The sequence below is a fragment of the Falco biarmicus genome, chromosome 2 (assembly GCF_023638135.1).
Source record: "Falco biarmicus isolate bFalBia1 chromosome 2, bFalBia1.pri, whole genome shotgun sequence".
NCBI lineage: Eukaryota > Metazoa > Chordata > Aves > Falconiformes > Falconidae > Falco > Falco biarmicus.
The window spans coordinates 64893756-64907283 of NC_079289.1; the positions used below are offsets into that span (position 1 = coordinate 64893756).

At 40.2% G+C, this 13528-nt stretch overlaps 1 protein-coding gene across 17 annotated transcripts in view; it reads left to right on the forward strand.

Annotated features, from left to right (window-relative positions):
* The window catches only part of MCF2L (MCF.2 cell line derived transforming sequence like), a 164320-nt gene that overhangs the window by 69313 nt on the left and 81479 nt on the right, over window positions 1-13528 (forward strand). The window contains exon 1 of one of the 17 annotated variants that reach the window (XM_056327200.1): window positions 12540-12903. The exons of the other annotated variants lie outside the window; for them this stretch is intronic. Within the exon in view, the coding sequence (XP_056183175.1) occupies window positions 12819-12903 (85 nt within the window). The 5' untranslated portion in view covers window positions 12540-12818. Of the gene's footprint in view, window positions 1-12539; window positions 12904-13528 lie in introns of those variants that run through there. 17 annotated transcript variants of the gene reach the window in all.

A 13528-nucleotide genomic window follows, 5' to 3' on the forward strand; every position in this document is an offset into this window, starting at 1 on the left:
AACTCAAGTATGGCATGAAACCTTCCTCAATCTTGTTTGTCAGTGGGGTTTTTTTGAAGATAATGGACAAGGACTGCTGACAGTCTTAGTTTTCATTTTCACATTTACTTACTCTTAGCATCTGTCAGCAGCCTTTGGTGTCACTGACGGTGAGTTTGTCAGCTTGCACACAATTTGGAGTGAAGCTGTTGAATAGGTTTGTTCTTTCCTTTTGGAGTGAGTGGAGCCAAAGAACCGATTGGAGGACCCTGCAGAAATCTTCTGTAGGGGGTGCTGCTTCTTATCCCTTCTTATCCCCAGGTGGAAAAAATACAAGATTTTTCCACCTGCACTTCCATCAGCATGCAGTGAGTCTCAGCCTCATCTAACTATTTTAACCAGACTTACACTTATTTTTCATTTCAAAGCTTCTAGACTATTTTGGAACTCTTTTAAATAGAGGCCACAGAAAAATGAGTCTAATGAGCAAATCAGAAGAGGACTTTGAAGGACTCAGTGGGAGTAGCTTGCAGTTGTCTTTTAGCAAAGAGTTTTGTCCACTGAAGAAACAGGTAGCAGTTGGTGGGGCAGTTGGGAGAGAATGATCCTTTAATTTCAGATGTGAGTGATTATTCAAGAGTGTACTTTTAAATATTGTGACTAGTACAATTCTGGTGACAATTTATCATAGAGTTGTCCTGGATTACTATAACAGTAGTGATTTGTGAATTACCTACAGTAATCTTAATCTGGATGGGGCTCTATTCTGAAAATCATCAGGAGTTTCAGACGAATGGTTTTAACATTGTTGCTTAATTGCTTTCATCATAATTCTCTGAATGATTCCATCTTTTTATTTACTTCTCTGAGAAATCACTTTAGAAGTCTCCCCAGAGCATGACATAGAGTTTATGTTAATATTTGTCAGAGGGCTAGTTGAAGAGCCTGCTTATATGTGTCATTTGGCTTTAGGAGACGGAGCTACTTGCTTTTCAGGCTTTTATTTGAAGGAAAGATGCAATTTATATTTCCCTCCTTTTCTTCTTCTAGGTGAAAGTCATAAGCTTTCATGAAACACAAGCAACTTGTTCCATGCAGTGAGTCTATGGAGCAGAATTACCCTTTAATTCCTAAACCTTCATGATTAAAAAATAAGTATTTTGTCTGGTTTAGCCAAACACTTACCTAATTGTTACTGTCTTTGGTGGATTCCAAAGGTGCATATGAGAAAATGGATAGGGATCAATAGGTCAGTTATTTCTAAAGAGAGCTAGCATGTGAAATGAAGAATTGAAGATACTACCTCTATCCTTTTACATTACAGAAGTTTTACTTTTCCAACGCTGTATGTCATAGCTGTTTTTTTGAGACAGAAACTCAAAATGTGTCCTTTGTGGGAGCCAAACCCACGCAGCTCTCCTTCAGCTCACTTTCAAACTCCCTAGCTTTTACCATCTAAAACTTTCAGATTTTAATAGTGTGTTCAGACATTTTAACTGGACTGTGCATATGGGGCACAGATAATGCTTTGCTGCCTGTCTCTGTATCATCTACCATGATGGCTATCAAAGATTGTTTAAGGACTTCAGGTGCAAGTACAGGTGGTGTCTATTACCTTCTTCAGTGTAAACTTTTACCCTTTTGGTTGTTAACATTTGACCTTGGTTCCTTCTCTGATGTTTTTCTGATTTCCAGCTATTGACAATTACGTTCTTTGTCTGCAAGGTAAGCTGCAGTAATAATTTTTGCAGATGTTGTCATGTGACTTTGTAGAGTTATTTTAGGGATAGATTCCTTGAATAAAAAAAAAATAAAGCTGCTGAGGTTTTTTCAGTGAAATAACTTCTAATTACACAGGAAAACAAAGTTGAGAAGTAAAATTCACTGATGTCAGTAAAATGAAAACATTTTATGGTATGCTTTGTGTACAGAAATACGTGATTTTTTACTTGAATCAGGTAAGATGTGACAGTCTGTAGATGCACATGCTGAATAATGATAGTGCTAACTTACTGTTTCTTTAAAAGATACTTCCTTTAGGACTGAATGAAGTATATACATTGCTTGTGATGAAATCTTGCAATGCTTCACAGGTGGAACTGTTTGTAGACAACAATGCCCTATGGCAGAAAAGGCATCAGATAAATCAAATATACATTTAGTCATCTTTTAAGTCAAGCAGCTAGACAAAATGTGTATTTAAGATAGCCTGAGGAGAGATTGCTTTTTTTTTTTTTCCTGAGTGTGACTGGAACTTTTAAGATTTACATTGTCAGACAAAGAGATTAATATGTTTTGTGGTTTGAGAGAGGAGCTGCTTCGGCTCAGGTGACTGGCTGTATGGTGCTACTTAAGCATCACACGAGCCACCGAGGCTCAAAGACAGAGTGATGTAAACGGAAAATGGGTACATCAGCCAAAAAATGCAACCCTCAGTGTCCTCGCTTGGTCCTTTGGGTCCCTAGGTATCACCGCTTTGTGAGTACAGTTTTCACAGTGCCCCAAAATACCCTCTGGGAATGCCAGATTTGCCACCCTGAACTGCAGTGGTGTCCTTAAGCAAGGAGATCCTCAGCTTACATCCCATGAGGCATCCCAGTCTGCTTAGCATGCTCCCAGCGTGAGTAATGGGCACCTGCAGTTCAGCATGAAACCAACCTCTGCTGCTGTTTTCACTGAAGATGTGTTAGAGGAGGTTTGATGGTACTGACTTTTAATATTAGAACTTTAAAATGTAAGAGCTGACCTAGTGACCCTGAACAAAGCCTATTTCCTTGCCAAAGGAAGGACTTGGCGTTTGGGCCCAGCTCTTGGAATTTCTTTCTATATTAAATTGCATACCATCTGGTCTGTATTTAGACAGAGAAGTTCGGTTGTGTTGGAAAAAATTCTAATGAACCTTTAGGTTTTGAGGTATAAGGAGATTGTTTTGAGGATCATGCCCTTGGATTCAGGTAACAGCTTTCTGCCTAAAGGTGCCTAAGCCACCATTTGGCAATGAATCCAGTTTACTGCCTAAACAACTGGAATTTGGGGGTTTGAGGTTAAAGCTCTTACAAGAGTTATGGATCCTCCACCCAGTATTTTCCACTCTGGCATGCTTCCAGTATAAAAAAGAGAGGAGGTATTCCCAAGTCCATTTTACCAGATGGGATTTCAGCCATTTGCCCCATTTCAGGTCACCTCAGTTTAGCCTCCTTCAGTGTTACAAAGTAACCCAGCATATTTTTCGGGAACAAGGAGTCATAAACAGAGCGATGACAACTGTTTTCCACATTAGATTGCTTCCTTCTCTCAGTTATGAAAACCTATTATTATTATTGTTTACATTTAAACAATGAGAATGCTCTGTCCCCTCTCCTGTCCCAGCACATGCCAGCCTCGAACCCTCACGGTCCAGAGGATTTTTACAGATGCTCTGCAACACAACTGTGGTAACACAGTGCTGCCCCGAAGTCTCCTCTCCAAACAATAGGCTTGTTCGCTCTTGAATAGTTTAAATTTTTTAAAACAATTTCCTCTATGTGACTCTGTTTATTTTAGAAAGGAAAAAACAGATTGCTGTTGGTGCCTGCAAAGAGCACCAAGTGCTTCTAAGACAGAAAGCACGTTTTAGAGCACAATACCAATGGTTAAGCAAGTGAGGGGAGACAATAAAGCAATAATATAAGAACAGAGAAAATTTGACAAAGTAGGCTTCGGGTTACAGTTTGCAAAATTGTGGAGCACACCAGAAATATACTCATTAGCTCCTAATCTCTGCTGTTGCACGGGAGACAGTAACTTCAGTGGAATAGCTTCCACAGATGGGAGTGGGCTCATGTTAGGCCTGAGTCCATTTCTCAGTGTTTAGGCTTCAGGAGAAACTTCAGTTGCTGGTTTATAGCACTGAACTTGATCTGAAGACCTGCCTGCAAAAGGAGCATTTGCACAAGCTCTTTGTCAGCTAACTGCTGCTGGCTGCACCTGTGAATCTTTAAACGCCCGTGAATCCACCCCAGCTGGGCTGGCTGAAGCTGAATACCAGTCAGCTTCCACGAGGTGCCAGATGGATGCATGCTGCTTTTTTTGGGCAATGTAATGGTAGAGCTGCAAGTCTTTTCCTTCTACTCAGGTACAGTAAGAGCTTCTTTCTTCTTGCCTGAAGCTGAAAACACAAAATAAGCTCAATGAAGTCATCAATTTTTGTTGTTGGTTTCTGGAGACTAATATACTTACATGCTTTTACTTATTTGTAGCTGAGCTGCTGTTTCCTTCACTAGCTAATAAACTAGGGAGATTAAAAAAGAAAATGTGGATTGTTTTTTTCTGCTCTGGGGAATTATATGCAGCTAACAATAGGGACTTGAACCCATCTTATGTGTAAGGTGCATCGAATTTGTTCATAGCATGGGGAAAGAAATTCCAATGAAGAAAAAACCCTTAGAGCTGTTAGAAAACATTTCCAGAATCTCAGACTGGAAAAAAAATGGAATATTTGCAGGCCACTTACATCTTACTTACCCAAGTGCTCTGAAGAAGCCTGTACAAGATATTTCTTAAACAAAAATCCCATTTCTTGCCCTGAAGTTTCCCTCCAAAATGTAGTGCAGCAACTAAATACTCATTGTGGTGTGGGGATACTTTTAATGTTCCTTTGCTGCTGGTTTCTTTGTCTGAGCAGTGTCTTTGCTTCTTTCCTGATCCTTTGAATTGACTGGGTATCTGTATTTGTTATTCCTCAGTATTGGCTGAATATATATATGAATATATATATGTGAAAAGGTGTGTATGTGTTCAGCATTGGCTAAACTGCTGTGGTGTGGGGATCAAGCAGGAGCAGTCACTGGATGCTCTGTCTTTGAGTAAGGGGAGATGGAGGCTTCTGGCAAAGGACATAAAATCTGTCCTGTTAAAAAGACACTGTTAAATACTTCAAAGATTGGCTGCAGGATGAGACCTGAATTGAAGAGGCCTTATTTGCTGCCACCATAGCGCAGGGAACTACAAAGAGCGCCCTCACCTTTGATCCACTTTCCCCATTCACTTAGTGGGAATACAAGGGTAAGGGCTAAGTTAAAATTAGGTTGAACTAATCAGGTATGTGCTTGGTAAGGCAGGAGGTGGTGGAAACTAAATGCGCTTTTTGCAGAGGCAACAAGAGGAAGAGTGGCTGGGGCTTGTTTCTGCATTGTCTCTTACTCCTGTGACATTTGTGGGCATTAGTTCAGCTGCTGCATGTGTTGGAACAAGTGGAATTTGCTCTTTGGCCTTTGTTTAGTTCTTCTTATGGGAAGGAGAAATAAAACAAAACTGTTTCAAAAGCTTTTTGGAGTTGAGGCATTAACCTAGAACTGCAAAAGCTGGAGGGGGATGACTCGGCAAGTTTTGCTTTCTGTTAATTGCAAAAGCCTAATCGGTGAAGTTTAGGAGGTGGATGTGATGGGTTACCAAGTTTTTATAGGTCTTTCCTCCTCCTTAGCTAAAGGTTTGCATAATTATATCTCTTGCATGGCTGATGCATCTATTTTTGTTATTGCTCATCTCAAAATAGTGTGAAGGTTTTTGAGGTGTGCTGAAAAATCCTGCCTTCTGAAGTTAGAGGCTAATGCTAATAAATCACCCTTGGCAGAGGAGTGGTTTTGTTGTTTGAATCCACAACCCTGCCTGAGCTGTCACACCTAGACCAAAAGTAAATACAGTAACAGGGCACGTAGCAATATTTAATTTAGAAAATTAAGGTAATGCTGCTGTTAAGAAGCTTGGTCTCCGTACTGCTATCCTGAACCGGCCAGGAAGCATCCCAGGAAACTGGAAAAGAGGGACAATGTCTGTTGCTTTAGGTTGATTAAAATCTTGGGGACTGGCTGGTTTTTCAATCAGGTAAGGGCATAGGTTTCCTGTTTGCTTCCCGGAGACTGGAAACAGGACACGGTTACAGCCGCTGTGCTGCAGTTGTTTATGGGTGTTACAACAGCTCTTTGCAGGGTTAGATTTTTTATTTTTTTTTTGTAAGAAGTGTTTTGTTAAAGGCATCGTTACCTTTTTTTAAATGATACAATAATGCTTTCTTAAAATCCTGCATCTACAAAGTAAAAAGATCAGGTGTGATTGTATGTTGTGTCTTTCCACAGAGTGCAACCAGTGTGAGCTTTGTCTTTTCTCCATTGACTAAATTTAACCAAGAATATCACACTGCTAAGCACAAGGGATAAGGTATTTTGTTCTCTCATTGCAGTAAGATTCCCTTTCTGAGAAGGAAGTGAATTTCTGTGGAGAACCTGAAGCACAGTTCTTCAGGCTGGCTCTCCAAAAGGATGTTTTCTGCTCATTTTCTGTTTGATTGGTATAAAATGAGCTTTGTTTACTCTTAGCTAATACTGTTTCCTCTTTTCTTGAGGAAACTGGAGCTTGTTGAAGCCCAGGAGGCTAAAAGGATTGGCAATGGGAGAAACTGGGATAATGTTTTGGGATCCTGTAAGTGGAGGGAATGGTGAGTTTGAGGATTACTTGTGTGGAAAAAATGCAAGCAAAAGCATCATTTCCCACGTGTGGGAACTTGATGGGTTGCATGGCCATGGGCAGCTTGCTGCAGCATGCATGCCTTGGCCACAAAAATTCCAAATCATGAGTCAAAATCAAAAGTAGCTTAAAAAGTAAGAAGCCGTTAAGAAGACAGTGGTGTTTTTATCTATCTATTGTGTGGGTTTGACCATTTTCAAGTGTAACCTCACAATAATATGGGTTGGATTTATGTAGCGTAAGTAAACTTAAGGTTGATCACCAACAAGGATTTTGCCTATACCGACCAGTCTAAAATGGTAGGGAATTGGGATAATCTAATAGTCAGGTTTTGCTATTTCATTTGAAGCTATGAATGATCCTCCAGTACTTTTAGAGATGTGATGGAATTAATGTTTTCTGTCTCTTAATTTTACCTCAGCTGAAAACCAGGTTTCTCTTCTTTCTGTCCTGTTTGCTCTTTCAGGGTTTTGGGGAATGATGATTTCTGCAAATGTTCTTTTCCTTTCCTTCCTTTGTAATAAATAGTTTTGCAGCCTTTATCTGCGTTCATCAGTTTTGTTGGAACCAATTCTCCCACAACTTTTGACCTGAAAGTTTTTCTGCTTCCTGAGTATCTTGTTAATCTAGGGGGGGGCGGGGGGGATGATTCTGTGTACTTTAGGAGTCATAGAAAGAGTTTCCTATTGCTGACAAAGTTTTATTTTATATTTTGACTATAAATATAGTTGTGATTGTGGAACAACACTTCATTTGTTGTAATGGTCTCTGGTGTTCCTTGCTTTCTGGAGTAATGTTCTTACTGATATATATGTTTCAGATTATTAAATTAACTTGTTTTTCTGTTCCTGATTTTAATTCCTGTGCTGCACTCATCATGTGTTTCTGTTCTTGTTACTCGCTGTTGGGTTCTCCTTTCTGCTGCCAATAAACTCCACATCCATGTCTTTTGTCTCTTTTTCTTTGTTGTTTTTTTTTTTTTAATCTCAATTTGCTCCTTTAATTCCACTGCTGCTATAAAAATGGATCTCATCGTCTTGAGTTTTCTGAGTTTTAGTTCTACCTTATAACATCAGTGGTGATTTGGTTTCCACCTTTAATTACTTTGCAATTCTTATCAGGCCGCTGTCTCCCATCTCTTGAATTTTGAATACCACTGCAGACAACTTCAGCACAGAGCCAGGAGTCCTCTTTTCCTCACCCAGTGCAGTCTGAGTGGCCACTTTTCCCTGCAGGCAATGCTGTATGGAGTACTGCTCCTGGTTTTAAAGTTAAAAAGCTCACATCCATTTCTTTGTTGGCTTTTGCAGTTATGGACAGATGGAACTGTCACCAAATAGTGTATGATAAAGTGTTTTACTACTAATTCCTGCATGATTAAATTGGACCGGAAGAGAGGTCCAGCTTTTGTGTCTCTGAAATGAGAAACCTTGGTAAATCCTTCAGCACAGTGAAGGAGAGGTCTATGATTAAATACTTGTGGGGGAGCTTGTTTAGAAAGGACATGTAAATAGAAAAAGATAAACTGATTAAAATTCAGTTCACAGAACACCAGAAGAGATACAATTTTTTCATTAGAAATTGAAGCAGGTGTGTGATAACTGCATTCAGCAGGCAGGATTCTGTAATGGTTTCGGGGAGAAGCTCCAAGTATAGTCACAAGGTCAGAGAAGTGCTGTCCTTGACGGAGTGTTACGCTTCCTTAAAAATTACTGAAGTGTTCTTTTGCTTTTTTGTTTTATTTGGCAGATAACGTGGTGTGAGTGGGGTGTGATCCTCAAAGCTTGGAAGTGTATTGCTGTCTTACAGTGCAAAGTGTTACTTTCAAGATGTAATTTCTCAGCAGCTTTCTTCATGTTTCTTCCTGGCAATATTTTTTGATATTAATCCTCTTAACTGAACAGCGTCCTTCACTTTTAAGTGCTCCAGCAACTATTGTTATTACCTGCATGCTCATTTTCATGGACAGAGTATCTGTCTTCATGGGTGGCAGTTTTTATTGCTTTTTTCCTGACCACGAGTTTTGATTGTTTGTGCTTGCTTAAAGTTAGATTTGGGTGTGATATAGGGACCTTTTCTGATGACTTAGCATCCAAATTGAAAACTGTTAAAGCAGTTTCAAAATGGTCAGGTTTGTTGCTGCATAGAGATTTAGGAAGCTGGTTTGTATAAGGGATTTATAAAACACGTATGTTTGTGTGTATGTATAACGTGTGCATAAGCTCATTTTAATGCTTTGCAATCTTTTGATGTAAACCAGACAGAATTGGCAATTTTGAATGCTTGAAGACTTCAAAAAGAATGAAACCTTTTTTGCATTCATTCTTTGAAAAAAATTTAAGGATTAGAAGGAGAAAATTAACAGGCTTTTAAATAGTCCAATATGCTAAACTAGTTGCCAATAGATGATGCATCAAATTGCCCAACATCTTTAAAACTCCACCCAATTATAAATTCTGTGGTTACAAGTGCGAGTGAGGTGTATTTTGCTGGGTTTTTTTAGAGAGAGTGTATGTTTACATTATGCTGAAGACAATCCTGTAAGGATAGCTTTTGCTGTGCTGAATTCCACAAAGTGCCACATCATTTTATTGATGTGCTTTTTGCTAAGTACCACACCCCTGAAGGAAAAACATTTCATAATTTAATGTTGAACTTACCAAACCTTAACATCCTTTACCACGAATGTTGCCACCCTCGTGCTGCACGCTTGCACATGAATTATTATGCAGGTGCAGTATCTTGTATATTTAAGTCACAGTCATAGCTTCTTTCTCTGGGTCTCATAAAACTAAGATGATGCAGCCTTTTAACCTCAATTGACTTTGCATACGTCCTTTAACAGCTTCTCCCACAGCATTTTCCTCTGCTCTGTGGGCTGGAGTATGTCACTCGCAGGCCATGTTAAGGTGGCAGGGAGAGCTTAAGCTGAGCACGGCACATAAGTGGAGTTGAAATGAATTCCCTTATATTTATAAATATATGCATGTGTGCCCACACAGATTTTCTCAGGAGGGCTGTTGCTCCTGTGTATTTTAATAGAAATAAAATTTGCCCTTAAGTCTTGTTGCTAACATGCGTGCCCACATACCACACTCTTCCTCTCCAGTTGTATTTCAGGCTGGATCACGAAGGCCAGGGAAAGGTTTTGTGCTTCGATTTGTTTGTTCTTTCGTGCAGCTGTTCTCTGAATGCACGGCAAGGAGGCCAGGTATTCTAACCATGGAGCAAATGTTTCCCCCATTCGTGCACTCCAAAATAAAGCACTAAAATAAAGTCATTTGGTTACTGGCTGCAGGCCTTGTTTCCCAGGAACCTGTAGCATCTCTAGCCGAGTGAAATTTTAAGCTTTCTGTGCAGAATGGAACTGCTAGGGGGGGAAAAAAAAAAAAAAAAAATCACCCTTGCCTGAAATACCATTTAGCCAGGTAGCTGATGCCAATTTTCATGGAGATGCTCTGTGTGGGCTCCTGTCCCTCCAGCACAGCGGGAGTAGGCTCTGTGTCCTGTACAGCACGGGCTGAACTCCCGGTACTGTTTTCTCACGTGTGGTGTTCAGCCTAAGGACACTGCGGTTCCTGAAAGCAGGAGGTGAGGCTGTGTCTAGTTGGTTAACACTGGAGGATAGCAGGGTTGAAACAAACAATGCTGTATTTTGGTGCTCTTGGCCACGGTCATTATTAGAACTTAACTGGTCCATACATAACGTAACTGTGGGGTTTGGAGACTGGAAGGTTAGGAAGGAGGAAACTAAGTGGGAGCCTGGAGGATGGATGATTACATGTATCTGTTGTGCTAGTCTGAGAAATTAAGTTATTTTTAAACTAGTACTTGGTTTTCACCTGAATGATTTGTTCCACTTTTTCCTCTGCTTTGAAATCTGAAGGCAGAAGCCTGATGAGAGGTAATTGTCCACATTATGTACAAACATCAAGGGGCTCTGGAACAGTCAGTGTTGATTAATACAAGGATTTCTATTTCCTCTCTGTCTTGATAATGAGAACAAGCATGGCCAACAAGCTGTACATCGTTCTTTTTCCTCATCCACATTCATGTTTTGGGGTTTTGGTTTTTTTTCTTAAGGAAGTAGCCAGCTTGCCAAGATATCAGGTTCCTGTATCTAACTGAATGGGTGCATATGGGTGAGGGTGATCTTTTTCTTGAGAAGGGTGTTGCTCCTCTTTTGCTTGGTTTTAATCTCTGAAGGCAGGCAAAAAATCTTCCTCTCCCTCCCTGCATATTTAGAAACCACTCCTATGCCCACTTTGTCATTGCACAAAACTAGATAACAGGAGAGGTTTTCAGCGTGCTGTGTTGCAGGTGACAGGAAACTCCTGTTACTACGAACAGTCACATCTAGTCAGCCAAGCATATTGCTGAGGACTCTCACTAGCAAATGTTTGAGACTCGCTTGGTGCTGTTAAATAAGAAATTCGTATCAGTGTGTATACTTGTGTGGTGTATCATACGCAGTAGGACTTCTAGCGGCTCTGAGCCTGTTCTTCCTGGAGCCAAGTTGTAGCGCAAGAGCTAGAAATAAAACACTGTGAATTGTGTGTGATCTTTGAGGACTACAAGTCAAGATGCTGATCTAGGAGCACACACCTCCACCAAGCCAGTCAGGTGACAGTCCTGAAAAGGAGGGAGTATGGGCTTAGAGCCCAGATGTAGATCCTGTTTCTGACACTGTGACAGATGCTGTTACCTGATCCAAGAGAGGTCACTTGCTCCATCTCAGCTTTCACATGTGCGAGTATTTACATGACTGGTGGGAGTGGTGTGAAGACTCATTCACTAATTTGGAACTCTCTTCAAATCCAGTATGCTAGTGTTGACCTCATAAAATACAGAACAGTTACGTACAACATTTCTGAGGAGTGTTATTTATTTTAAATCTACCTTTAATTAAAACAATCTGATATTGCTTAGGAAACTCTTGTGTTTTGACATGGTACAAAATGTAATGGCCCCCAAAATGAAATAGCAGAATTTAAAATAAATTACCTCAATTATATTCTTCAGATCCCATTTTAACGCCGTGCACTGAATAGAACTGCTTATATAGATGGTAGATTTATTATAATGCGTCTGACTGGTTTGGGATTTTCAACAGTTCCTGCCCTGTGGCAGATGAGTGGTAAGGACACATGTGTGGGGCACTTCAGAAAGTAATCTCTGGTGTGGTCTGTGGGTGACCCGGGTTTGTTTGAGTTTGTTTTTATGGGATTGGTTGATGACCAGGAGTGCTGAAACAGAAACAGCTTTTCCCCATGTGTAAATGGGATTTGTGAACAGATGTAACCATCAGTTCAAGCTTTTTATCCTTGCTGTCCTCTTTCCTTGACCCCTCTTGTTGGGAAAGGCCTGTTATAACACTGTGAAGTGAAGAAAAACAATCCATTTGTTTTCATGTGGTTGTTGCTGTCACTCCCACTCGTTGGTTCGCTCTTTGTATTAGTGAGTCTGGATGGCCGGTAACTAATCTCAAGTGTATTAATTAACCAGTAATCCATCACTATACAGTTACTTTAAAGGATCAAGTAAAGCAAGACTGCTCCGCATTCGTGTCTGAAAGATCATAAGGAATACTTTGGTTCTAGTTGATTTCATCATCTGTTGCTGTATTTCCTATTGTCTTATGAACAAGATTTGTATATATTCCAGCTTACAAAATCATGTTAGTAGAATACCTGTCCTTTTGGCTGTTCCTGCTGCTTTGGGTAGGCTCCTTCATAGGGAACAGGTGCTTGATGGGTTTACCACCAAGGAAAACACCCCAGTTCGCTTCCACCAAAGACCTGTGGATGAGAATTCCCCCAAACAGGAAACACTGGATGCATTTTGGGGAACTTTCTAACCAAAGGTTCATTGGAAAAGGACATCTGCCCTTTGGGCTATTAATTTCCTTGTGTGGAATAGGGATGGGTGGTAGAAAAGGATAATGATGGATTTACTGGATCATCATTTGTTAAAACTAGGGCCCTCAAAGGGAGGTTCTTGACGAGGCACACTCAGGATTAATTTTTAAATGCATTCTTACTCTGCTAATGTTTGAACAGTGCATGTATTCACATTTAAAGCAAACAGCTTGCATCTAATGCATGCCAGTGCTTTATGCAGGAAGACAAGAAGTGGTAACCCGCAACCAGTGAGCCCTTCGGAGGACCTCTGAGCCTGCTGACAGGCACAGTTGCTCTGCATGTAATTTGAAGAAAGCCATTGTGTCGCCGGTGGCTTGGCTTTGACTGGAAGATGGAGTTTTGCACTCTCATTTTGCGCTGAAGACAGGCTCACAGATAAATAGGTCACTGTCTGCAGAACTATTTTGCACTAAATCGATGAGAAGCAACATGACCTTAAGCCTGATTTCCTTGCTCTACAAAGATATTGCTGAGTTGTGGCTTCTTCTGAAGAAAAGCACAGGTGTGTCTAGTTTTTCAAATTTTCTTAGCTACTTGATTGCAGGATCAGGCAGGAATGCTGTTAGGTAATGTAATCCTACTGAGGAAAATGGGATGTGTTTTTTACTACAGAGGTAGAAGTTGTACTTTTTTGTGTACGTTCATATATAAATACAGTTTATTGGGGGGGTGTGTGTGGTGTGTGTATTCTGTCCTTGTGCAAATTTGCAGTGTATCCTTTTATTTGTGGATGTATTTCTCAGTACACCAGGCATATCCACTAAATCTGTTCCTTTATTTTACATGGAAGGTGCTTTGTTCAGGATTTGCTCACACAGTGATTATGGTGATCAGAACTGCTGCTAAAGCTTACAAGGAGAATTTGCTGTTGCAGAGAGCCGTCCTGGTGTTCCTGAATTACAGTGGGGTTTAATTTTCAATTCATTGCATTTTATGTAAATATCAGATACATAATTTCTCCTGATCCCTATTTGAGGTAGGAAAAAAGCATGGTTTCTTTCGCAGGATACAATTTGGCATCCCCTAGCTGTTTGTATAGGAGGGTTAATCTAAAATGCATTATTTCTTAAATTCTTTCAGTCACAGCTTTCTATAGGAATGTTGTTTCTGTTAAGATATAACGAAAT